The sequence below is a fragment of the Dipodomys spectabilis genome, unplaced genomic scaffold (genome assembly GCF_019054845.1).
Source record: "Dipodomys spectabilis isolate Male_0828 unplaced genomic scaffold, ASM1905484v1 ptg000009l, whole genome shotgun sequence".
NCBI lineage: Eukaryota > Metazoa > Chordata > Mammalia > Rodentia > Heteromyidae > Dipodomys > Dipodomys spectabilis.
The window spans coordinates 16,536,210-16,563,053 of NW_024870686.1; the positions used below are offsets into that span (position 1 = coordinate 16,536,210).

General features: G+C 35.8%; 1 protein-coding gene across 2 annotated transcripts in view; it reads right to left on the bottom strand.

Moving 5' to 3' along the window:
• Positions 1–26,844, bottom strand: part of Snx25 (sorting nexin 25) — a 92,669-nt gene that overhangs the window by 51,224 nt on the left and 14,601 nt on the right. For both annotated transcript variants that reach the window (XM_042700064.1, XM_042700067.1), the window contains exons 2-5: positions 16,696–16,780; positions 14,031–14,247; positions 7,416–7,588; positions 7,116–7,302 (exon numbers count right to left, since the gene is read on the bottom strand). In XM_042700064.1, the coding sequence (XP_042555998.1) occupies positions 7,116–7,302; positions 7,416–7,588; positions 14,031–14,247; positions 16,696–16,780 (662 nt within the window). The remainder of the gene's footprint in view (positions 1–7,115; positions 7,303–7,415; positions 7,589–14,030; positions 14,248–16,695; positions 16,781–26,844) is intronic.

Sequence of the window (26,844 nt, forward strand, 5' to 3'; positions counted from 1 at the left end):
CCCTGGTAAATGCCCAGTCTAGGAAAGCTCATATTTTTCCAATGCTTGTACAGAAAATACATTAGATCTGTGGTGCAGTAGTACAAACAGCTCTTTACCATTCTTTCCTCCTTAGTAACACAACTTGGCCTAAGAGTGTCCAATTGCCTAATAAATATCAATGATTCTGGTCAATAAAACATAAGCAGAAATATCATGTGGAAGCTTCCAGAAATTTCTTTAATAGCCTGGACTTATACATTACACCATCTTCCTTTGCCTTCAATCTGCTCCCTGGATCAGGTGTGATGGATAGCATTCTGGAATCATCCAGGACAATGAGAACTATGAAATTTACAGGCAACAGAACAGTTAGTTGGAATTAGCCTAGGTCTTTGCAGAGGACAGAGCCTCCAAGCCAGTCCTGGATACATATTTTACTATTATTCAGCAACATATGAGAACATGGAGGATACTATGTTGCAGGAATCACAAGGCAGACACCAAAAGGCAAATATTGTGAAATCTAAAAGTCAAATTTATAAAAGCAGGGAAGACAACAGTAGTAATTAAGGGCTGGATGTCAGAGGAATGGGGGAGATTCTAGCAGTACAAATATCCAGTTCTGCAGATAAATAACATCTGGAACTCTAATGTATGAACAGTTGTGACAACTAAGAATGTTTGAGACATCATTAAATGTCCCTTTAGGAAAAAAAAGTTGCCCCTGATTGAGAACTACTTTATGAATAATTCATCACAATGGTAAGATACTACTAGCCTCCTTCTACTGAGGCCAGGAATTCTGTTAAGCATTCTACAATGAAAAGAACATTCCTTCATTATAGACCTATCTAATCCAACATGCCAATTTTACCATAATTGGAAAATTTTAAGTTAAACATCTCTCTTAAAGGTAGGTGATTTAAAGAAAAGAGCCTTTGGTTCATTATATGTAAGAAGAATGAAGTGTTTTGATTGTCCTCGTTGATCAATATTCTCTTCAACAGAATTACCATGTATCCAAACTAGCTGTCAAACAATTAGAATATACTGAATTATATATTGTGACACCTAGCCAAGACTGTAGACTGATAGCATTTGGAAGAATTTTTCATTTAAAGTAGATAATACTGTTACATATTAAAATCAATTGGGAAGTATTCTAAAAATACTAATGCCACTCCCCTCCCTGGCACCCTGCTTTGATCTGGATATAAAATGATTCCCAAGGTTCATGTGTTAGTCTTGAACACCAGCTGGTAACACTGTTAATAGATGCTTGGATCATGAAGGCACTAAGTTATTCAATGGGTTAACTCATTGATGAGTTCATATTGAGTGAGCTATTCAAAAGGCTGGCTACTTAGTAGGGTTGTGCCTTTGAAGTGTGTATCTTTTTCCTGCCACCTTCTTGTCCCTGTTTCCTGTCTGCCCTTAGGTGAGGAGCTTTTGCTTTGCCACAAAAACAAAGATGTTCTGTATAACCATGCACAGTCTCAGAAGCAATGACACCAATTAATCATAGGTTAAAACCTCTGAAATTGTGAACCAAAACAAATTCTCTCCCTCCCTGTTTGTCTCAGGTATTCTGTTACAGTGATGAAAGACTGACTAAATCAACTACTTAAAAATTCCTGACTTATGGAATTGTAACCAGTTTGTACAACTACTTAATAATTTTTAAATTTCTTCACTGTGAAGCCCAGAGAGGTATTTTCTGAAAAGCAAATAATTTCCAATGGATTATGTCTTACAAATAAGCTGTAGAAGTATAGAGTAATAGGCATCACTGAATATTTTCTGGATTATAATAGGTTTCACTCATTTGCAAAAGGTTCTGTAAGGACAGAATCTTTCATTCTCTCCTGTACTCTGTATTTTGACCCTACTTTATCTTCATAATAAAGGAATACTCAGTCCTTCCTCTAGAATGATTCTGAACTCTAGTTTGCCTTCTTGGAATATGGCAACATCTCCCACCACACCAATAGTAGTAGGTCTATCTAGCTGCACTTTAAAGTCTGCACCAATGTGGCATTCATATTCTTAGCTCCTGTGCTGTAAGGAAAATTGATCACTGCTCCTACTAGAAACCAGGAAGAATCAAACTACTACATCAGTGTAACCACTGGATCTTGACTTCCACATCTTAGGTGCTAGAAAAGAAGAAAAGAAAGTAGCTATAAAAAACAGTGTGATGTCCAATTGTAATTTTGTTAAAGCCTAGGAGGCTCCAGTACAGAGCTAGGGTTAAAAACAACACTAGTAATGTAGAATATGACAGAAGCATTTCCAGCTCTATAATCCTTCTGTGAAAGTACTTCATGCTGACACAGAAAATAAACAAACCTTCCTAGAACTATAAATACCATCTTCAAGGGTTTGTTGTTGTTGTTGTTTTGTTTTTTAAAACACTGCAACCAAGCTGAGTCTAATGACTTTATTCCCTTTAAAAATATGCAGCTATCTTCCAAATATGTAGAAAATAAAAGTACATGATTTCATCAGCTGCTGAGTCAAACTAAAACACATTCGCTACCTTAGGCATCTTTTTCATACATTTTACTGAGAGCAATTTGAAGACAGTTATTTAAACACCAATAAAGTCTGACAGTAGAGTACTCTAATTGTACCAGAAAAAAGCAACAGAATAGTTCCAGCTTTTACTGAAGAAATCAGCTCCATTAGTGCCAGGAGTATAATAAGCCTCAGCAAATTTAGACAAGTATCTAATAAAAAGAAACTATGGCTGTCAATAACAGTAAACCGTAAAACAGTGAACAGTTTACTGTTCTCTACCCTTGAGTAGAGAAAATTTTTATGTCAAATTGTAACTAACTAAATCACAAGATTATTTACAGAGTATCACCTACATTTTGGAACAAAGGGATCAATTTGTTTGTTATGGTCATTCCTGATAACCTTTCTAGTTACACCTGTACAAGAAACAGAACATAAAGGTTCATCTATCTAGGATGCTGTAGATAAAGAAAAATAACTCATTAATAAAGATACCTCAGTGCCATATCCCCCAGAACTGCCTGAAATTCTACCATACAATAAAGCCCAAAGAATGATCTCAGTCACAGTTACAGGGAAAATGGCTCTGGATATGTAATATTTACAAAAGTATTCAAAACATGACTCTGGATGTGTAGCTATCACTAAGAAAAATGATTTCTATATTATTTACTCCCAGGGTTGTTTGATAAGGTTGTTGAGGGAATTAACATGATTTCATAGTTAACGTCAGTTGTATAGATTCTTTCAAGGGAAAGACCTTTTCAGCTGCTTGTTATTTGAGACATTTTTTTAGCCCTTCTAGAGGAAGACATCAGTATATTTCCCAAGACTTAAACAAGGAACTGAGAGTTTATAAAGGGACAGAGGTCAGCAGAACTGTCATTCTAAGTGGACTCAGTTCCTTTCTAAACTTAAACCTGAAAAATGTACTTGCCTTCTAATAAGTCTTCTCCCCATTGAATGTAAATTCTGCTGGAAATGCAAAATCTAACAGTAAGATGGAAGATACAAATGGTAATATGATATATGGATCAAGAATAATATAAAAAAGCATTATCCCTTGTTTTCCAATCACTCCTTGGTGGTAGGCACATGGTAAGGGGTACATGGCAAGAAAAAAAGATTAAGAATCTACTACATTTAATGTTACTCCCATTTATCATCAGTCAATAATAATGCTTCTAAAATACTACAGAAAATAATGTACTCAAAAGGCATTCAACTCAAATTGTCCATTAAATGACAACTGGATAAACAAATTGCTTTATCTTTAGCCAATGGCAAATTATTTAGCCAAAAAGAGGAATGAAAGTACTGATACATACTGTAAAATGAATAAACAGTGAAAATATAATGAGTAAAAGAAGCCACATACAAAGCTACAGAGTGCATTAATCCATTTATTTGGAATAACTACTATAGGCATAGTACGAGAGATATAAGGTAGATTAGTGGTTGCCAAGTGAAGGGGAAGGGGAAGAATGGGAAGTGACTGTTAATGAATGGATACAAAGTTGCTTTGACAGTGATGGAATTAAATATAGGTACTGGTTGTCCAATCTTTGAATACACTAAAAAAAACCACTAAGCTCTACACTTTTTTTTTGGCATCATGGGCTTTTAACTCAGAGGTTTATACTTGCTAGACAGGAGCTTTACCAAATAAGCCACATAGCCAATCTGTTGCTTTAATTCTGAATTGCTTTATTTTGAATAGTTTCACATTTATGTCCAAACTAGCCAGGATCCAGATCCAATTTATGCTACTGGGATAGCTGGAATCATAACTACATGCCACCACACTCAGATTTTTATTAAACTGGTATGGAGTCTTGCCAACTTTCTGTCTGGGCTGGTTTTGAACTCCCATCCTCCAATTCTCCACCTCCCAAGTAGTTTAGGATTATAGACACAAGTCACCATATCCATGCTTTCAAATGGTGAGTTGTATATGGTCTATAGATTACATCTTCATTTCTAAAAAAATAAGGCATTCTTTAAGTTCTGTATTTTTATTGTCCCTTAAATGTCTTAGTGCTCAACAGAGAACCTACATCCTAGAACTCTCTCTGGGTGCTGTCTTTCAATGTAGCCCTATTTATGAGAGCAAGAGGAAGTCATCTTTGAAAAAGACGTAAGTGCTCACAGCATTTCTATTCCATCACACATTGAAGTGGAAAAGGGAAAATGTAAATTCTGGATTTCAGAAGCAATCTCTGGTCACTCAAGTTAGGATCTACAATGTTTCTACTGTTACACAGAAAGTTGTTCAGTCATTCTAGATACCATGTATTGATCCTTTTAAGGGCAGCATTTGCTGAGCTTCTTATTTATCTACTAGAACTAGAAGATGAACTGCAACATGCAAACAAGTCTGAGCATCTGGCTAGTACATTTTTAAGAAGATGAACTAATTATTAATTCTTATCAAGATTCATTCATCTTATAACACAGGAATAGTGCTCAAATAGAAGATGACAGCTGGTGCTACAAAAGCAATCGTTGGCCATTACAATTACAAACAGTTGGCTACTCTGATTTAAAATGAAATCTCTAACAACGTTTTTTTAACATCATTAACTATGTCACCAGCATGCAGTTCTGGAATTCTTTTGGCACACAAAATGATATCCATCCACAAATCTGAGCAGAACAATGAATACTGATTCACTATATTTGACTATGGTTAGCTAGCTTAAACTCTTAAGAGTTGTAAATGATCCATGTCTAACTTTTATTGTGGAAAGACTCTTCACTATACCAGAAGAAAAATGCTTAGAAAATGAGTGCACTCACTGTTTATGAACACAAGTGTTCTTACATCTGTTCTTAAACAAGGACTTAGGAAGAAATTATAATTCTACAGAGTGGCTAGCATATGTTACTTTGTTCACACCACACAAGTTATCTAGAAAGTAGGCAGAAAACCACCAGATGGATGAGTAATGGAGCTGAATGGTTGAATGGTTTGGCAGAAGCTTGGTATGTATACATACTGGTTTTTTTTTTGTTATCTTATCAAGCATTGTAGCCTCCTCCTTTTATTCCCCTTCCCATCCCTTCATATCCTCCCCCTTCCCTCGTCCCCCCACCAAAGTTGTAAAGTTCGTTTTTCAACATAACGATTTGTACATCTCATTGGTGCAATGGGTCCTCCTGTATCCCTGTTTTAACAATTTGTTTTTTCCCTTCCCCTCCACATATACCAACATCATATATGGTGAAAGCAGGGGTTATACTATGGGGGAGGGACATACAAGGCAACGAAGACATAATCTTATAAATAGTATACATACTGTTTTAAGGAAAACAGGCAGCATAAGTGTGTCCTTGTAAGAAACATGCTTGGTTTTTGTTTTGGGGACGGGGCCTCATTATGTTGTTCACGCCATCTTGTAACTCACTATATAGCTTAGGTTGGCCTCAAACTTGCCATCTTGCCATCTTTTAGAGTGCTGGAATTATAGTCATACATCACTATACCTAGCTCCATAAAGTTATCATTTCTTTATGATAAGTCATGATAAGGGATGATCTACCTGCAAGCCTCAGATGACAAATATGGAATACTGGCTGTTGGGTTCCCTATAAGCTCACGTGTAACAATTCTCAAAATGTAGTTTGTAGATTCACATACACTCACAAATCTATAATACATGACTACCACTTAGTTCATTAAAGATTATGCTAGGAAGGAAAATAAAATATTATCCAAGTATTATAGCCCACATAGATTATTTGTAAGTAAAGGCATACAATTGAATTGAACATTATACACTTGTGGAACCTAGATTAACATATGACACAATTTTTATCAAAACAGTGTATGCCTCTTGAATAGTGAATTTATTATTTAGGTTGGAAAATTACACAGCTTGAGACACTTTAATATTAACCCTATTTCAACAGCAAATATGAGAAATCTAATCTTGAGTAGTTCAAAGACCCAATTTTAGTTAATATTTTACCTTTACATTAATGATTTACCAAATTACTAATGAAAATCAAAACTAACATTCCATCTTTCTTCTCCAAGTATTTTCATTGAAAAATATTAAAAGGGAAGGGTAAGAAGAAAAAAAAGCCTATAAAATCCACAAACTAGATAATACTACATAATCATACTATAAAGTATATAATGTAAAAGGAAAAATACACACTCACTGTTAAAATATCTCAGATATGGTCCCATATAAGAGATTCTTGTGACATTTCCAAGTATGATTTCTCAAAATAATTAGTCAGAAACCTCTTATTCCCATACCCAACCTCTGTATTTTCCAAGAAAAGTAAAAAACCAATAGTGTTCTAAATTGTAATTAAAAATCATGTCTCTTTCAAGTACTTTTAAAAAATTAAGTATCTAAGCACCTAACAACCAAAGAGCTTTCAGTTTATTAGAATCTAATTATTAGAATCATAAACACTTCAAAAAAACATTCTAATTCAGTAGTTAAGTTGTATAAATTTAGGTAAGAAGTTGCATAAATTTAGTTGTCAACAAATGGTAAAAATTTATGGACTTCTCTGAAAACCATATACATACATTAGCCTACCTATACAGAAGATGATAATTAGTAGCTATTGTGCTAAAGTCATAGACCAGGTACCTTAGTTGTTTCAAGAACTCCACATCAGAGTTGCTGTTGATAAGCTTGATGAACTCTTCATAAGAAGGAGCGTATGTGTAGGCTCTCTTGTGATGCTCATTCATCTGTTCTCTATATTCCAACTGGGCAAGCAGCATTTGGTTAATATAATTTGGATTACTTAACAATTCTATCACTGGCTTTAAGACTGTGGGAAGAAGAAAAAGCTCCACTGAAAAAATTTTCACTTTAAGGGAACTGTTTTCATATTACATAAACTATATACTTATCAAATTAGTAGTATTAATTTTATAATTCTACCTTTTGCAGTGAGTATTTCCGCAAGCATGATACGTAAGCTGAGAGACTGGGTATCCTTTGAGGGGAGGAGACAAAACACCAGAACTCGAGAACACATTTGTAGGAATCTTACTTCATCATTTGCGTTCCTCAAGCATGTATGCAACACAAAAGGTCTTGGCTGTTCCTCATGTCTAAATAAGAAAGGTAAAAGGAAGGAAGAAAATTTCTAGAAACAATTCAGTATCTCAACATACTGATTATAACTCTTTTACCTCAACAATACAAATGATCAACAATTTCCTTAATCAGAATAATCTGGAAAATTTGTGCTGGGATAAGTGCAATACATAGCCTTGCAGAAATTTAAATAAAATATCAAGTAGCACAAAGAATCATAGGTAACTGCAAATCCTAAAAATAATCCAAAAAATGTTAGCTGGCCTACTTTAAAATTTTCTAGGCACCTTTTTTTTAATTTTTTTGTCCATCGTGGGGTGTGAACTCTGGGCCTGGGCATTATCCCTCAGCTCTTTCACTCAAGGCAAGCACTTGAGCAACAGCGCCACTTCCAGTTTTCTAGTGGTTTATTGGAGATAAGAGTCCCACAGACTTTCCTGCCCAGGCTGGCTTTGAACTGTGATCCTCAGATCTCAGCCTCCTGAGTAGCTAGGATTAAAGGCATGAGCCACCGGCACCCAGCTCTAGCTATCTTTTTAGGTATAATCTACACCTTTTTCTAAAGAACCACACACACACACACACACACACACACACACACACACACACACACACACAGCATAAACTAGTGTCATTAACTACTTTTCTTGACTAGGATATCACAGGCTAATATATCTATGTGTTATTTTTATTAAGGAGAAGAACCATAACTTGATGTTATAAATTGCCTGTTGTGAGGATCTAGGTTGTTTTCCAACATTAGGCATGGACTTCTCTATCAACATGGACTCCATCCCAAGACCAATTAATTTGAGAGATCTGAGTGAAAGAAGAAAGAACTGTCTAGACTTTTCCTTTCCATAGTATCTTAATAGCAATCAAGAAAACAGTGGGAAACTAAGTTTTCTAGTATCTTCTAGCTATGAAACAGTTTAAAAAACATTCTTATAATAACTAGTGTACAATACTGAGAAAATACCATAAGCAGAGAAGAAGAAACATGCTAGATATCACATAGTAAATGAAATGAATAAGAAAATGCATGTTGGTGTCTTTGTGACAAAATGTCTCTCAGAAAATTAACATGATTTTTTTCGCTCTAGAGATGAAAGACTTGAGAGTATGTGCACCTTAAGAAAAGAAAAATTTCCTCTGTCTTCTATAGCATGCTAGAAAAATATACCCTAATATGCAAACAACACACAAAGAAATTTTAAGTGTAAACATTTATTCATACACTGACATTTGTTGACTTTTAAAAATGGTATCTTGAATTATTTTAAAGGATAGCTGCCAATTAGACTTGATATTTGAATATAATAAGATACTACTCCTTAGTCATGGCAAGCACCCTTAAAGGTTTTTTTTTACTGTAAAATATTAATTTAGTTATTATTTATTGAAGGCAGTTAGCCAAAGGAAAATCCACTTTTATAAGGGAATATGAAAATCCCTTTCTCAAAGTGCATAGTTCTTTGTCTTCTATACCAATGGGAGAGCTATTTTTAAAAAGTGGGGCAAACTCAGAATGCCATAATTCCTCTCCCTCATAAAACTGAGTTAGAAGAAATAAAAACCTGAGCGTGTCAAGGCCTAAGAGTTGGTCAGACTTCTTAGAAAGACTTCCCTCAAATCTCTGTATGAACTCTGAGCAGAAAATTTTCATTACCCTCTTGTAAAAAGACATAGGTAGAGCTTTAGAAGACAAGAGTCATGACGATTATGAGTCTTGATAGCTTTCTAGTAGATTCCAGCATTCATCTTTGTAGCACCCTTCTATTGGCATGGATCAATAATGTCTTTACTGTGGCTGGGAAGGTGGCTCAGTGATAGAGTGCTTGCCTTGCATGCATGAGGCCCTGGGTTCGATTCCTCAGCACCATATAAGCAAAAAGAAAAAAGCCAGAAGTGGCGGTGTGGCTTCAAGTGGTGCATGAGGCACTGGGTTCGATTCCTCAGCACCACATAAGCAAAAAGAAAAAAGCCAGAAGTGGCGGTGTGGCTTCAAGCGCTAGCCTTGAGCTGAAGAGCTGAGGGACAGCACCCAGGCCCAGAGGTCAGGCCCCACAACTGAACACCCCCCCAAAAAAAAAATAATAATTTCTTTACTGTAATTGCTACTACTTACCTTTGGGTTCTCATCCTTTGGTGAGGAAATGGATATTAACTTTTTATAAATTTCTTCTCACCAGATTACTTAATCCTCCCAACTACAGAAAGTATTTTTCATCATCATTGTTCTATAGAGAAAATTAAGTTCTGCATGGCTATGTGAATGAAGTCACAATTCAGTCTGACTCTCAAGTTGACTCTACATGATGCCATAATCAGATTACAAAAGGAAAAATGCCAGAGAAGAAAAAGGAAAATATATGAGTAAAAACGTTTTTCCTCACACAGCATGCCAGTACATGCAAACAGACTGTAAAGAAACTATGAAATTAAAGGTACATTGAATTAAGCCGAGCAACAGTGGCTCACACCTGTAATCCTAGCAACTCAGATCATGGTTCAAAGCCAGCCCAAGCAGGAAGTCCTTGAAACTCGAATCTTCAATTAATCACCAGATAACCGGAAGTGGCACTGAGGCTCAAAGTGGTAGAATGCTAGCCATGAGCAAGCAAAAGAGCTCAGGGACAGGCCTAAGCCAAGTTCAAGCCCCATGACCATCAACCCCCTCTCCCCGAAAAAAAACTGAATTAGTAGTATAAAAACAATTGTTTTTAGATTTTCCATCATGCTGAAACAAGACAAATGGGTTAAAAAAATGGGAAGCATCACTTAAATGTGATCTGGATTGGCTTGAAGTTGTAACAGAATGACAAGCTAGAGATAAATCCAGGTTGACCGGAAAGCTGTCGCCATATAAGTGCCGAACAGTCAGCCAAAAGATATGTTGCTTTAATTAATGCAATTCATTATTTTTTTTGTCTGATAGTGGCCAATTCAATTGGGCTTTTTCAAGCTGCCAAAGTCATTTGTAAGCCAGTGAAGACTTGCACACCAGTGGAAATTTCTAGGAAAAAATACTTTACCTGGAGCAAGCAGATATGAATACAACAACCAAACCTAGATTCATTTTCTGCCAGCCTTGCTATTTGATTAGTAGGTTATGATACACAGATAATATTAGTTCTCCATAGCAATCATCTATATGCAAAATATCAGTAACCTAAAGGCACTTTCCCAAATATCTATAAACTTCAGAGAATAATACTACGCTTTTCTCCCCCATTATTTTGTTCTTTATTCTTTGTTTTTTATCATCAACCATTATCTAGGAATAGCCTAGACAATAGTAAGGATGTAAGAAAACTAAAAGGCCAAAGAAATGAAGCTTCTACCATGGAATCCATTGTTTCTATTATTTTGATGTTTTACTTATAATTTATATTTATATTACCTTCAAAAATAATTAACCTACAGTCACAATTAAAAAAAATAATTAACCTCAGAAGCTGATTAATGTCCTAATGATAAATAAATTCTCATGATGAAATTCGGTATTTATGAGCTGGGATGTAGCTCAGTAGTACTGGGATGTAGCACTTGCCTAGCAAGTGCACCTTCCTGGGTTCGATCCCCAGTGCCAAAAAAAGACTAAAAGACTAAAAATACAATTTAAAAAATAAATTTGGTAATTATAAAGACACAAAATTTCTCTACTCACTTGTCCTTTTCACTTAAACCCATCATTCTTTTAAGTGATTTAAAATAAAAATAATGTCTCCTATTGGAGTGTAATTTAAGTAATTTAAAATGAGTTTCCACTAATTCAATCAATTCTGTGGCAGTTGTTACTGCCTGATTGTTTCAGGCAGAACAACTTATTTTTGAGTACCACAGCAAATTAGCAAGTACTTCAAGACACTGACCTATACTTCAAAAGAAGAGGCATTGACTATTGAGACTTTAAAGATGTGACCCCAAAAGTCTTGCTTCTCTCACTTTCCTTGCTTCTCTCCCTTTCTCCTTATTGAAACTTACCACAATTTCCCAAAAGTATCCCAGAGAGTTTTATCTCCAGGCTCCTTCTGGGAATCTGTGAAGTTAAAACTGTAATTCTTAGTAATATAAAAAGGTCATTTGTCTTTTGCTGTCATTCTTACAAGTGTAGTGGAGGTATCCACTGCTTGTGTCAAGTGTGAGGACATCACTGCTTTTATAGTAAATGGGAAGTGTATTGTGTACTCTTAAACTTTAAAGATGTCTTGGTTTTAATATCTAACATGGTAAACATTGTTTAACAACTTCCCCCATGGGGGAAAATTACCATTTGAAGTATTTGCCATTCTCACAATGTAAACAGATTTCACTAGAGAGTTGGGAAGAGATAGGCACATTCAGCTCCCATGTGCCAGTAAAAGCACTATAACATGACACACATAAACAAAAGCTCTAGGAGGTTCTTGATTGATTTTAAGATTGTAAGGAATCCAGGGATCAAAAAGGTTTTCAACAGCTTTTTAAGACTGTAGTGGGATCCAGAGATAAAAAAATATGAAAAAGTCTTCCAAACCATAGGTCATTACGATCAGGAAATAACAACATAAAACTAAGTCACAGACTGCGTTTTTTAAAAACATTTTTAAAAATTCAAAGCTTATCACAATAACAGCATTATTTTATGTGGGTCACTTTGTTTATCTATTGATTGATTTTATGGTACTAAAAATTGAACCTAGGGTCTTCCACATGGTAGGCAAGCACTCAAACACTTAGCTTCATCTTTAGCAACTTAAAATGTCTATCTCACTTAGGAGCGAAGGGTGACAATATTATCAGATACTTTGTATTCATATACTATCTTGTAGAATAGGAACTTCTTTGTACAACTACTTAAAGATAATAAAAAATAAAAAAATATCTACTTCATGATGTGTCACAGTTAAAGTTTGAAAAACACTGAAACAGCAAGCTAGAAAACAACTGGTAACTGATGGTTCTGGATTTTGGCCTCATAAACCTTCAGGTTGGTAGATTTGGGGAGAGAAGACAGTTCATAGGAACAGACAATATAAATGTGAATGGAGACCTGCCACATAATCACATTTAGCCATCAGAACCCACTGCAAGGATAATGTCACAGGACAGGGACTATTTTGATAAATTTATACAAGAGAGCTTCTAAGGAGAGCTACTAATGCTGACTGAACCTGATGTAGCTTAAATACTTCAACTTTTCTGTGAAAGTGAGAACAGACCATATTTACTAAAGGTATTCCCATTCCATTCAACCAAGTCCATATTCAATTAGGCAGAAAGTTATTCATTTTTTAAGACCATGTTTTTATGCACAAGTTATAAGTGCTGCAATGCAAGGTAAGAGGTACATTTAAGATCTTATCAACAAACTAAAGAAAATAAGAATTAGTTTATGAACACAAAAATAGTTTTAAGTCTTCTTCCAAAGGCAGGTTCTTACCTAATTGGAACAGACAAACCTTTTCAACTTAGCCATATAAGCATCTCCAAAGCCTATACCCACTATTTTCATAATGAAACATAATGAAGCAAATTCTCTAATTAGAGCCCAGAAACTCTAATATTAAGTTCCTTTAAAAATCAGTTCCTGGGGCTGGGAAGGTGCCTTAGTGGTAGAAGGCCTGGGTTCAATTTCTCAGTACCACATACCCAGAAAAAGCCAGGAGTGGTACTGTGGCTCAAGTGGCAGAATGCTAGCCTTGAGTAAAAGAAGCTAAGGAACAGTGCCCAGGCCCTGAGTTCAAGCCCCAGGACTGGACAAAAGAAATCAGCTTCTAAACCAGACACCAGTGGCTCACACCTGTAATCCTAGCTACTTAGGAAGCTGAGATCTGAGGATCCCAATTCAATGGGCAGAAAAATCCATGAGGCTTTTATCTCCAATTAACCACCAAAAAGCCAGAAATAGAGCTGTGGGTCAAGTGATAGAGCTCTAACCATGAGCAAAAAAGCTCAGATACAATGCCTAGGCCCTGAGTTCAAGCCCCAGGACCAGTGTACACACACCAAAAAAAAAACAAAAACAAAAAAAAACGGTTTCCAAGATATTGTGATGTCACTACACTATTAATACAGGAACTTCTCTTAATAATAAATAAATAAATACGAGAAAATAAAGTATGCTTAAAGTTTTCTAAACTTTGCAAACTCTACATTATAAAATGCTATATTTAAATTTTTCTATCTCCAAGTACCCATATTACTGGAAGTAATGGTACAATCTTAATAAAATTCATTTCATTATCTTATTTAAAAAATTAAAATATAAACCACCTATTTGAATAGTTTATATTAAAAAGTTACCAAAAAATTCCACTTTATCAGAACATCATAATTACTCTCACTCCAAATGTTTATATTTTCAGGTCAAGTGCCAATAAGAGACAGACTACTCTATAGGATTACTTTGATTTTGACCCTTTACTCAATAAAAGAACTGAAAAGGGAAGAAACTATTGATGTAATAGTTACCTGGCATTAGCTGCTTTCAGGTCACAGAAGTGAGTGAGTAGAGTCCTCACAACATCATTGCAGACAACTTTAACCACATCCACATGACTCAGCCTGTGGCGTAGCTGTCTGGCAATTTCCCAAAAGTCTTCCAAGAGCAGATGGTAAAGCTGTCCCTCATCTCTGCTGAGGTTACCATACCAAGAGAGGATATAATCTCTGTAACTGTAGTCAAACACTATCAGGAATAAACAAAGCAATGAGTAAATCTCAGATGAAAGAACCAAATGCCAAGGCAGCATTTTTACAAGACACTAGCTGCCTAGTGTTTAATATTGTTTAAAATATAAACAACATAGAAAACTCAAGACAAGACAGGTAATTATCACTACATCTTTTAAAGACCCTCATCTAACTAAAACTACATGCTCTAGATTTTTTAAATAATCTAATTTTGAAAACACTCAGTTAAGTACATGTGTATATGCGTGTATGTCATATATACACATACAATACATATACACACACATCCACTTAAAGTAGTAATATACTTTCCCTAGCCTGTGATGTTGTCCCAAACTTCTCAACCATTATGTAGGCCAATGCTACACCTTTTCCAAGAGCCCTACAACTGAGTACTGAAGTGAAGTACATTTCTTCCAAATTTATTCCATCCTCAAATGTTTTGCTTCAGTACCTAGAGCTACTGGCCACTCCCATTATATATTCCTCCTATATTATTTATTCTCTTTACCCCCTTAGTGATTAATTGCATATATAAAAGTTTTTAATATTTAATTTTTCCTGTTCAATTATTATTTGGTTTCTGTCTTCAATAAGAGGTCAATTAATTTAGGAAGAATCCTACCTCATTATGATTATCCTAGATAGACCTCATATGATTATAATCATATCTAGGATATTATCTAGGATAATCATATGAGGTCTCTCCACAACACATCATAAAAGTCTAGGGCCTGGATCTCCTGGAACAAATAACTAGTCCTCCTGATCTACTTATAACAATAAAGCACATCAATAATTCTATTGCTCATTTCCATGGTTCTTTATGGAATATGTTTCCTTTTTTATGTGGGGTATTGAACCCAAAGCCTAGTAAAAATATGTGCAATTGTGTATGTGTGTGTGTGTTTATGTGTGTGTATGTGCTTCAGTTTAGAATTTTGCCTGTTTATTGAAAATGGAGACCTGGCTAGTTTTGAACCTCAATCTTCCACATCTCAGAACCTCAATCTTCCACATCTCAGCCTCCTGAGAAGGGTTATAGGCATGAGTAATAATCCCCTGAATTTAGGATTATTTCCTTTTTGTATCAATTGATCAGTTTATTCATTGAACAAAAAGGTCTAAATATTGCATGCCAATTGGCAAAAAGTAACAAACTAAATAAGATGAGTCTAAAGGGGTGCATGAAGTCAAAGCCTTTCAGATATAAACTTTGCTTCCTTAGTATCACCATATAATTTCTGAATAGGCTAGCCTCCTCTGGAATAGCCAACAGGGAAGTCTAGTAAAAACTACAAGGGCTAGGAAAAACAGCTCAAGTGATATAGCATCTTCCTAGCATGTGTGAGACCCTGAGTTCAAGTCCAGGACCCATCCCACAAAATTATTACACATTAGATTCACCTTATCAAGAACAGATATCTTCTGTTACCTGATTGTTTTGACCCTTTGTATAGGTAGGATAATTTGTCACTGAAATTTAGAAAAGTACTAATGGGCTGAGAGTTTTTACTCAGTAGTTAAAGATTTGCCTATCATGCCTAAAGTCCCATGTTTGATCTACAACATAGCAATAACAAATAGAAACCCACTGAAAGCCAATCAAAACTAATAGAAATGTATTCACTGTGAAATATACATTTAACAATGCATTTGTGAAACCCATCATAAAAAATAGTTAAGGTAATGGTATTTCTAAGCCATTCCAACAGTAACTTACAAGACAAAGTCTAAGGTAACATCCACAATACTATGCAAAGGATAAAATCACATGAAGTGTTATATTTTCAATTCAGCACATGCTTACCACTCACTAAACGCTGGGTTCAATCTTCCACATTAAAAAGGAAAAGAAAAATCTTCACAAATACTAAAGGACCATCGAAATAAGCAATTGAACCTAGCATTCAGGAAATGACTGGGCAAATGGCTATTACTCAGTAATTGCAAAATTACCTGGTCCATACCTGTAAGACAATTCAAGTTAGTCTAGTGAAAATTAGACAATAGAACTAATCAGATTTAATAGTAAATTAAAAAGATGCTTACAAGTCTTCTATCTATATTTCAAGGAAATGTAGCTTTAGGAAAAATTTAAGGGTCTCTAGCATAAAACAATAGCTTCATCTCTAACACATTTTCCCTAGGCTATATCTAGAAGAAAAAATGTGATTTTTGATATGTACTTGAGAGACAGACAGCAGACCTGTACTTCGCACAGTAGACCAAGCTCCATCTGGCTGGGTAGCTTCATGTGATACGGATATTCCTGTTCAGTAAGTTTTTAAATTACTTCCACTCAACCAAAAATACAGATATTTCTGGTATAGTTATCAAATACTAATTCATAGAAAAATTCCTAATGATAAATGTGCTGGATTATTATTTTCCTTTTAGAACATAAATGAATTGTCTTACAATGAAATTATATAATTCTTACCTTCTTTCAAAGCTTTATCCATATTATGAGAAATGACTACCCTTCTAGGCTGAACTGTCTCTTGTGAGTTTCCACACTCCAGCTTCTGAAATGGAAAGGGAAAAAGACGAACTAAATAAACAACATATAAAAATGAAACCTGGAGTACTAGACTAAAAAAAGTATTAGGATAAGAACTAATGTTCTTCTGAAAAATAAATTGCTGATACCAGTTAAAATTTTTGGAAAAAAAGAATTTTTCCCCTCCCAGGTATCACTGCAGCATAATGGCAAGTGTAGGAATACAGAAATAAATAGAAAAATAGGAAAATATGAAATGGGAACCCAAGATTAAGAAAAATTTGAAATCAATGAGTAGACACACACACACTATTCAATAAATGACACTGAAGTAATTTTAGATTCATGTGAGAAAAAGTAGCAAGCTTACTTATACTTTATAAATAACTTCAAACTGATTGTAGACCTAAACATTTTCTTAAACTAAAAAAAAAAAGAATTAAAACAAAATATGTGAGGGCTGGGAAGGTGGCTCAGTGGGAGAGCGCTTGCCTTGCATGCATGAGGCCCTGGGTTCGATTCCTCAGCACCACATAAGCAAAAAGAAAAAAGCCAGAAGTGGTGCTGTGGCTCAAGTGGTAGAGCGCTAGCCTTGAGTTGAAGAGCTGAGGGACAGCGCCCAAGCCCAGAGTTCAGGCCCCACGACCGGACCCAAAAAAAAAAAAAATATGTGAAATGCTGTTTAATCTTGGAATAGAGGAGGTCTATTTAAAATAATATTTTATTTTATAAAGAAAAGCAATGGTACAAAATCCAAATTTAATGAAGGAAAACAAAGATACACACAACTATTTAAAATGAAAAATTCCTAGTTGATAAAAGATTCTATTAACAAAATATAAAATATAAATGATAGGCTATAAAATAATTATCTACGATTAGCAACTAACATAAGAAAAATAACTCAAGAAAACCAAGCAAAGAAATCGAAAGAGCAATCATAAAAGATAATAAATATCCAATAAATATATGAAAAATGCAAGCTTTTTATTAGAGAAACATAAACCCAAGTAATGACATACCATCAGACTGACAAATTATTCTCAGACAAAAATGAAAGAGAAAAAATTAAAAGGATACTAATAAAAGAGAAATCAAATTATTTTTATTTATAGATGATATGTTCCTATACTTATGAGACCCTAAAAATTCTATCAGAAAACTTTTTAGATTTGACAAACACTTTCATCTAAGTAGTAGGATAAAAAAAATAAGTAGAAAAGCCAGTAACATTTTTTTCTCTCTCTCTTTTTTTTTTTTTGGTCGGGCGTGGGGCCTGAACTCTGGGCCTAGGCACTGTCCCTCAGCTCTTCAGCTCAAGGCTAGCGCCCTACCACTTGAGCCACAGCACCACTTCCAGCTTTTTCTGCTTATGTGGTGCTGAGGAATCTAACCCAGGGCCTTATGCATGCAAGGCAAGCACTCTACCAATGAGCCACCTTCCCAGTTCCTCCAGTAACATTTCTATACACCAACAATAAACCAGCCAAGAACGAAAGCAGGAAAATACCATTCATAATAGCCTCCAAAAACAAAATACCAAGCTGGGCACCAGTGTCTCATGCCTGTAATCTAACTACTCAGGAGGTTGAGATCTGAGGCTCATGGTCTGAAGCCAGCCCAAGCAGGGAAATCCGTGAGACTCATATCTCCAATTAACCAACAGAAAACTGGAAGTAGTGTTGTGACTCAAAGTTGAATAGCACTAGCCTTGAGCGAAAAAAGCTCAAAGACAGAGCCCAGGCCTTTAATTCAAGCTGCACAACTGATAAAAAAACAAAACATAAAATACCAGCTGAGTGCTGGTAGTTTAACTTGCAATTATCTACTTGAGAGGCTAAGATTGGGAGGATTGTAGTTTAAGGACACCCAGGGAAAAAGAGTTCATAAGACCCCTGCTCCACTGACAAGTATAGTGGTTCATGCCTTTCATCCTACATGAGAGGCTGACATCAAGAAGCAGCAATTCCAGGCCAATCTGGGCAATGGAGTTCAAAAGATTTTTTCTCAACAGTGGGAAGCTGCACCATTCCACCAACTATGGGAAGCCTAAAACAGGTAGACTGTGATCCAGACACATGACCAGGCAGAAAAAAAAAAAAAATTTTTCCAAAATAACTACCACAAAAAAAGGCAGGAGGTGCAGTTCAGCAGTAGAGTTCTTGCCTAGCAAGGGCATGTCCCTGTATTCAAACCCGAAGTCCTGAAAAAAATAATAAGGAAATCCCAATTAAGGAGGTAAAAGACCTTTATATTGAAAATTATAAAAACTGGTACTGTCAAAGGAGTTTAAAAAAGGATTAGATGCATAGCTCAGTGGTACAGCATTTGCATTGCATGTGCAAGGTCCTAGATTCAATCTTCAGCACCACAAAAAAAAAAAATGACAAGCTATTGCACATTAATTTTTCTTAAAAATATCCTTTAGCTATATATATATGTGTGTACACACACATACACCTAAATGAAAAGTTTTATAACCACAAACACCAAACTATTAAAAGTTGATTCTTAGATGGCATAAATATATATATATATATATATATTTTTTTTTTTTTTTTTTTTTTGGTCGGTCATGGAGCCTGAACTCTGAGCCTGGGTGCTGTCCCTCAGCTCTTCAGCTCAAAGCTAATGCTCTACCACTTGAGCCACAGTACCACTTCTGGCTTTTTCTGCTTATGTGGTGCTGAGGAATCTAACCTAGGGCCTCATGCATGCAAAGCAAGCACTCTACAACTCAGCCACCTTCCCAGCCCAGATGGCATTAATTTTTAACTTCTTATTCTCTATAATAATATAATAGCAAATATGTAATAATAATAGATTATATAATATAATGTATAATAATAATGTTTTAAATTACTATTATAGCCATATTGTTTGGAATTTTTAAATAACAAAAAGAGAGATTATCTACAACATTAAAATACCATTATTTGGCAGGTAAGACCCTAATAAAAATAATTGGAGTATACACAAAGTGATCAAAAGCAAGTATAATGTAATTGAAGCCTACTTCTTGGCCCAGAGGCACATAACTTTTTTTTTTTTAATCACAAAGCCTTTTCAGTGCATAAGAAATACTCCCAGTGCTTAATCAGCATTACCATGTCACTAAGGAGCTCTAAATGGCTATCTCTATTATTGCTTTCATCCAGCAAACAAGCATGAGGAAATCACTTTGTTCTCAAGCATGCCACATCAACACAGCTGCAGTTAATTCCATGGCTCTAGGTCACCAAATTGGAAGTAGTCAATTTCTCCTCCTTGGCTTAGTTTCATGCTGTCCTTGGGACAAGTGCCAAGAATGTCATTGCTGTTCATGATTATTGTTATTAAAATCCAAAAGCCATAGCTTTAAGATTTCTTAGTAGAAATACTTTTTAAACAAACAAACAAATCTTAAGATGTATGCATTACACCCACAAAAGAACAGACATATCCTTATGTTATAACTCAACAAACATTCAATACTTTCCCATGGAATTAAAAAAAATCATAAACTAATAAATTTATTTTATGAACTAAAAAGACCAAAGATCCTTTCAAGCAATAAAATTATATGGTCAGTAGATTTTATTCTTATTTTTGTCTATTTCATTAAAGAAAAAATTGAGGAAATGATAAGGATTATAATTTTTTTTTTAAACATCAGATAGGGGCAGGGAAGGTGGCTCAGTGGGAGAGCGCTTGCCTTGCATGCATGAGGCTCTGGGTTTGATTCCTCAGCACCACATAAGCAGGAAAAAAAAAGCCGGAAGTGACGCTGTGGCTCAAGTGGTAGAGTGCTAGCCTTGAGCTGAAGAGCAGAGGGACAGCACCCAAGCCCAGAGTTCAGGTCCCACGACCGGACCAAAAAAAAAAAAAAATCAGATAGACATTTTAAAAACTTACAAATTTTCTGGGTAATCTTTAATTGAATTAAATATTTAAGAAGGCTATACGATCAACAAATAAGTTTAATCACTACCTATCAAAGCTTTGATAAGTAGTCTGGTTATAGTTTTCCAAGTATGACTATGGTAGCTTTACTGACCCATACTTGAAAAAAAACAAAACCACTTAGTTGATAAAGCCCTGATCAGAAATCCTTAAAATGCAAACAGTCTTTAAAGGGCTGGGAGAGAAAGAGGTATGAATGTGAGTGACATGCAGTGCATGTATTACACATGTGTGCGTGCATACATACACATACATACACACACACAAGTACCAGGGCTTGAACTCAGGGCCTGATACTGTGGCTTGGCTCTTTCTATTATAGCTGGCACTCTACCACATATGCCATGCCTCAAGTCCAGCCTTTTATTTGGCTGCTTATGGAGTCTCATGGATTTTCCTGCCCAGAGTGGCTTTGGACCAGTCAGATTTCAGCTACCTAAGTAGCTAGGATTACAAATGTGAGCCTCAATGACCAGTTACAGTTTGCAACCTGAATGTTACCCAAAGGCCACAGGCTTAACTAAAGGCTTGGTTCCCATTCTGTGGTATTAGTAGGAGGTGGTAGAGCCTTTAGGAAGTGGGGTAGGAAGTGAAAAACCATTAGGCTATTGGAGGCATGACCTTAAAGGCAGTATTCAGACCGCTACTCCTCCCTCTGTTTCCTGACCACCATGAGGTGATCAGTTTTCTTGACGACAAGCTATCCACCATGATTGCCCACAGGCCCAAAGGCAACAGAGCAAGTGACAATTGACTGTGAGCCAAAACATTTTCTCCTTTATCAGTTGATTTAATTCAGGGATTTGTTACAGCAACAGAATACTTAACTAAAACAGCATGCACATTTGAAACACATTACAACTTCCTTCAAAACCTTTAATTTAAACATCAGTTCCACTTTTTTTCTCTCTCTGGTTATGGATCTACTGCCTCTTGCCATATGTCTGCAGATTTCTTTTAGCTCCTCATTTGAAAAACTTATATAAACATATGTTTGTCATTACTGACTGAATCTAAATAAGGCCTCTGGTATCTTTAGTTTTAAAAGGGTAAGAAGGAAATTAGAATGGTGGTTGCCAAGAGACAGAAAGTAATTCTTTAATGAGAATAGAGTTTCAGTTTTATAAGATTAAAACTTAGTGAGATGGTTAAAAAGGATTATGAATGAATTTAGTACCACTGAGATGTACAATTAATATTTAAGATGGTAAATTCTATGAGTATTTTGTCACATAAAGAGAAGGCTAGTTCATGAGTAACATTTGTTTTTATTTTCATTTAAAGCCCTGTTATTTTGTCAATCTGATTTTCTAATCTGGTTCTGAATTTCCCCCAAACACATACACCTCCTCCATTAGGACTCACTATCCTTTATCAGAAAGAAAAAAAGTTCATATCCTTATCACAACACCAAAGCCTGACAGATATTCAATAATGAAGGAGAATAGAGAAGATTAGAAAATTGGACACAATGGGCCAGGCCAGGGGTTGAGGTTGAATGATCACTGGAACCACAAATTTGAGATCAGTTTATCAAGATGGTGATACTAAACAAAAAAAAAAAAAAACAGGCACTATGGTATAAGGCTCTAATCCCAGTACTTGGGAGGCTGAGACAGGAAGATCTTAATCAAGAATGAGCTCAAGGTTAGCTTGACTACACAAGGAGACCCTGTCTCTACTTACAAAAATAAATAAAATTCTTAAAAAGAATAGAAAGGACAAAAAAAAAGCAGAAAACAAAAACCCTAGGCCAAAAATAACTGAGTTACTATGCATATAAATTACTTTTTAAAGTTGGGCACCAGTGGCTAAAGCCTGTAATCCTAGCTACTCAGGAGACTGAGATCTGAGGATCACAGTTCAAAGCTGGCCCCAACAGGTAAGGCTGTGAAACTCTTATCTCCAATAAACCACCAGAAAACCGGAAATGGCACTGTGGCTCAAGTGGTAGAGCTCTGGCTCTATGAAGCAGGTCATGTGGCTAAGTCTTCCCAAGGGTTCTGAGCATCTGACAATCCACTGGGGTCTCATGACTAACATTCTCACAAACTATATTATTCTCAAAGTAATCCTTTAAGCACTATAAATGAGTGAAGGAGGTTTGTGACCATTATACTGATACATGTTCTAACTTTTATTAAAATAAATAGAAATCAAAACTTTTAGGTGATATTTCCAACTAATTCAATGTTATTGCATACTGTGTGTTTACACTGTTGGACCAAACTGAATCTTGTCTGACCCAAGGACATCTATCTGCAACTATTCATTCACATAAAGGACTTGGCAGAATGCCTGACAGAGGCAGCTGAGTATAGATAGCTGTTATCAATAATAAAATTTAAAATGTTACCAACTGTTAAGAAAGTTGCTTTATTGTGTGGATGGATGACTGATAACTGATTCTAAAGGGACAGAATGGTGGAAAAGAATTAAAAAGTTAAGCAAAGGGAGCTTCTTCCTTCCTTCCTTCCTTCCTTCCTTCCTTCCTTCCTTCCTTCCTTCCTTCCTTTCTTCCTTCCTTTCTTCCTTCCTTCCTTCCTCCCTCCCTCTCTCCCTTCCCCCTCTCTCTTTCTTTGTTGTTCATGGTGGGGTTTGAACTCTGGGCCTAGGTGCTGTCCCTGAGCTCTTCAGCTCAAGGCCAGCACTCTACCACTTGAGCCACAGCACCACGTCCCATTTTCTGGTGGAGATAAGAGTCTCACAGACTTTCCTGCCTGGGCTGGCTTTGAACCACGATCCTCAGATCTCACCCTCCTGAGTAACTAGGATTACAGGCATGAGCCACTGGCGCCCAGCAGGGAGTTTCTTAAGAAGCATAATGGAATGTACCATTTGCAAGTATTTTGCCGTTGAAGTTATGCTTTAGAGAAGTGCACATTTTCTGGAGATGTTCTGCTGGGCCTATGCCTTTACTTCCCATTATTGGACAAATATTTAAGTATCTAAACAATGGCTAATTTGACAAAAAGCCAGGTTTGTATTTTATTCTCCAAAATCAAAAGTTAAAGAATATCTTCTTTTCCTCAGCCATAAAGAAAATTGTCAAACAATTACACTAAAAAGTGATTGATCATATGGGGTGTTTTGTATTGATAGAAAAAGTGTATTTATATCTCCTCCCATTTTTCCAATAGAAGTTGTAAAATTCACATTAAATACACATATCATCTCCAACATTTATAATTTCTTTATGATGAAAACCTTGAATTCTTTCTTCTAAGCTGGACATAAGTAGTGCATGCCTGTAATGCCAGCTACTCAGAAAGCTGAAGCAGGAGGATCACCTGAGAACATGGATGAGGCTAACCTAGGCAACACTGTGAGACCATATTTAATTTTTTTTAATCTTTTCATCTTTCTTTTTTTAATATATATTTTTGTTGCTTTTTTAAATAGACACATTATTGTATCTGTAATCACTCTATTGGGTAATAATAGCACAACAGAATTTCCCCTCCAAGCCACCCATCATTTCCACTTTAAATACCCAAAAGAAAAGTTAACTTTTGAAATTCAGCCTTTCGTGTGTGTGTGTGTGTGTGTGTGTGTGTGTGTGTGTGTGTGTGTGTGTGTGTGTGTGTGTGTGTGTGTGTGTGTGTGTGTGTGTGTACCAGTATTAAGCCTTGAACTCAAGGCATAGGCAATGTCCTTGAGCTTTTTGTTCAAGATTATCTCTCTACCACTTTGCCATAGCTCCACTTCTGGCTTTTTGGTGATTAACTGCTGATAAGAGTCTCGGGACTTTCCTCCTTGGGCTGGCTGTGAACAGTGATCCTCAGATCACAGCCTCCTCAGTAGCTAGGAATTCAGGTATAAGCTGCTGGCATCTCAATACATTGTCTTTTTAAAAGATTATTTTCAAGTAAATAAAGAGGAGATAAATTCTATAAAACCTTGTAGATGTAAAGAATTAAGCTGAACCATAAAACCATCCCAGAGAAGATTACTGGTATTTTGCTGGGTTTACTTCTTGTTAATATATTCAACTCTCACTATTTAATTTTGGGCAAGTTATTCTGTTCCTCAGTTTTCTCAGTAAAATAGTAATAGTAAACTATTGTTTAAGGTCAGTGTATAACACCTACTGTTTAAGGTCAGTGTGAGCATTTGGTGAACTGATGCAAAGTACAGCATTGTCTGAGAACATATTAATAATTGTAAAATTATTATCAGTACTCTTTCCATATGTATAATTTTAAAGGAAATTTAGAATCAATTCCATATCTTTTTTTTATTTTAAAGGCTCGGGTTGGGAAGGTGGCTCAGTGGTAGAGTACTTACCTTGCATACATGAGGCCCTAGATTAGATTCCTCAGCACCACATAAGCAGAAAAAGCCAGAAGTGGCACTGTGGCTCAAGTGGTAAAGCACTAGCCTTGAGCTGAAGAGCGGAGGGACAGCGCCCAGGCCCAGAGTTCAAGTCCAAGGACCACCACCACCAACAACAACAACAAAAAAGGCTCATAAAGGCTCAACAGCTATGTGTATATGATCATATAAAATGATATTTATCTAAATGAACTCCAAGAAATGGAAACAATTTTTTTCCTTTGTTGCTGTCTTTGTTTTCTGTACATTTTGTCTTGTTTGTAAGTTTATCTGTTTGGGGGAGGACGAGGAGCACAGAAATGGGTGAACAAATGCAGCAGTGATGCTCTAATAGACACTGTTGAAAATGAACTATACAACAGGTGGCAGGGAGGGAAAACAGAGAAAGCAAGGGAAGGGATGACTTTGTTCAAACTGAAATGTACTCATAACTTACTTATGGAACTGTAAACCCTTTACAATAACAAACAAAAATTTTAAAAAGGTAACGTATTATGAACATCGTTTCTGTAACAGAAGACTTGAAATATATTTTGAATGGCTTGTGCCATAATTCAACTATTCTCTCATTCTACTTTTAGTTTTAGTTTGTCTCCATCTTTTTTTTTTTTTGTCAGTCGTGGGGCTTGAACTCTGGGCCTGAGTGCTGTCCCTTAGCTCTTCAGCTCAAGGCAAGCGCTCTATCACTTGAGCTACAGCACCACTTCCGGTTTTCTGGTGGTTTATTGGAGATAGGAGTCTCACGGTCTCTCCTGCCCGGGCTGGCTTTGAACCGCGATCCTCAGATCTCAGCCTCCTGAGTAGCTAGGATTACAGGCGTGAGCCACCAGCGCCCGGCTTCCATCTTTCTTTTAAAAAAATCATTTCTATATTACTTTTCTACATATAATAGTACAAAATATTTTAAGACATCTTAAAGTGTCTATGAAATATAGTAGTATTGGATTCTAACGTATGTAATGCCTCAAGAACGTTCTTGTACTTTGGGAAGAGTCTTCCACCAAGTGATAAAAAGCTGAAGGAACAAATTGGGGTGAGAAGTTGGAAGAGAAGGACTGAGCTTTTCTAGCTTTTGAGTATAAACTATGCATAGGTACCTGAAAACATCTCTTTCTAGCCTCTTCTCCCAAAAGTATACCTCTAGATAGAAAATGAGTAACAGATAGCCATTCCTAAGGGGCAGGTGGGGGCCTTCTCTTTAGTAAAATAAAGCCAACTCATTCTCCTGAAGTATAAAGCCCTAACATGATTTTACCTTTCAAGAAATGGTGAATTAGATCACCGACAACTTCTGTAGCTTATTACACCATTTATCAGTTGTCAAAGTCCATGTTGTATTCAGGCCAAAGAACAAGTCTGTCTGAATGTATAGCATAAGAATCAAGATTATGTGTATATTCATAATGAAAGATAATCATCTATTAAGAAAAAGCCTGAGACTAGATCCTAGGAAAGAATATGAAATCACATCTTTTCTCTGAACAATCATGAAATTGAAATGAACTACACACTATGGCAAAAACACAGGACATCACAATATAGTGGAACTAAAAGCAATGAATGGCAAGACTGTCATTGATTCTTTGCAATTAACCTGACAAATTATACTGAACATGTCCATTTCTTCACTTCAATTTGAAATAATGCCAGCACTATTTAAAGTATTACTATAGATTCCATAGTAGAACTACTTAAAATTACAAAGCATTACACTGATAGTGTTTTCTATTATGCTTCCAAGGCACAGTCTAATTTTTTTTTACATTTCCTTTCCAAAGAATGATTATAGCATCATTAGAGAGGATTGATTGA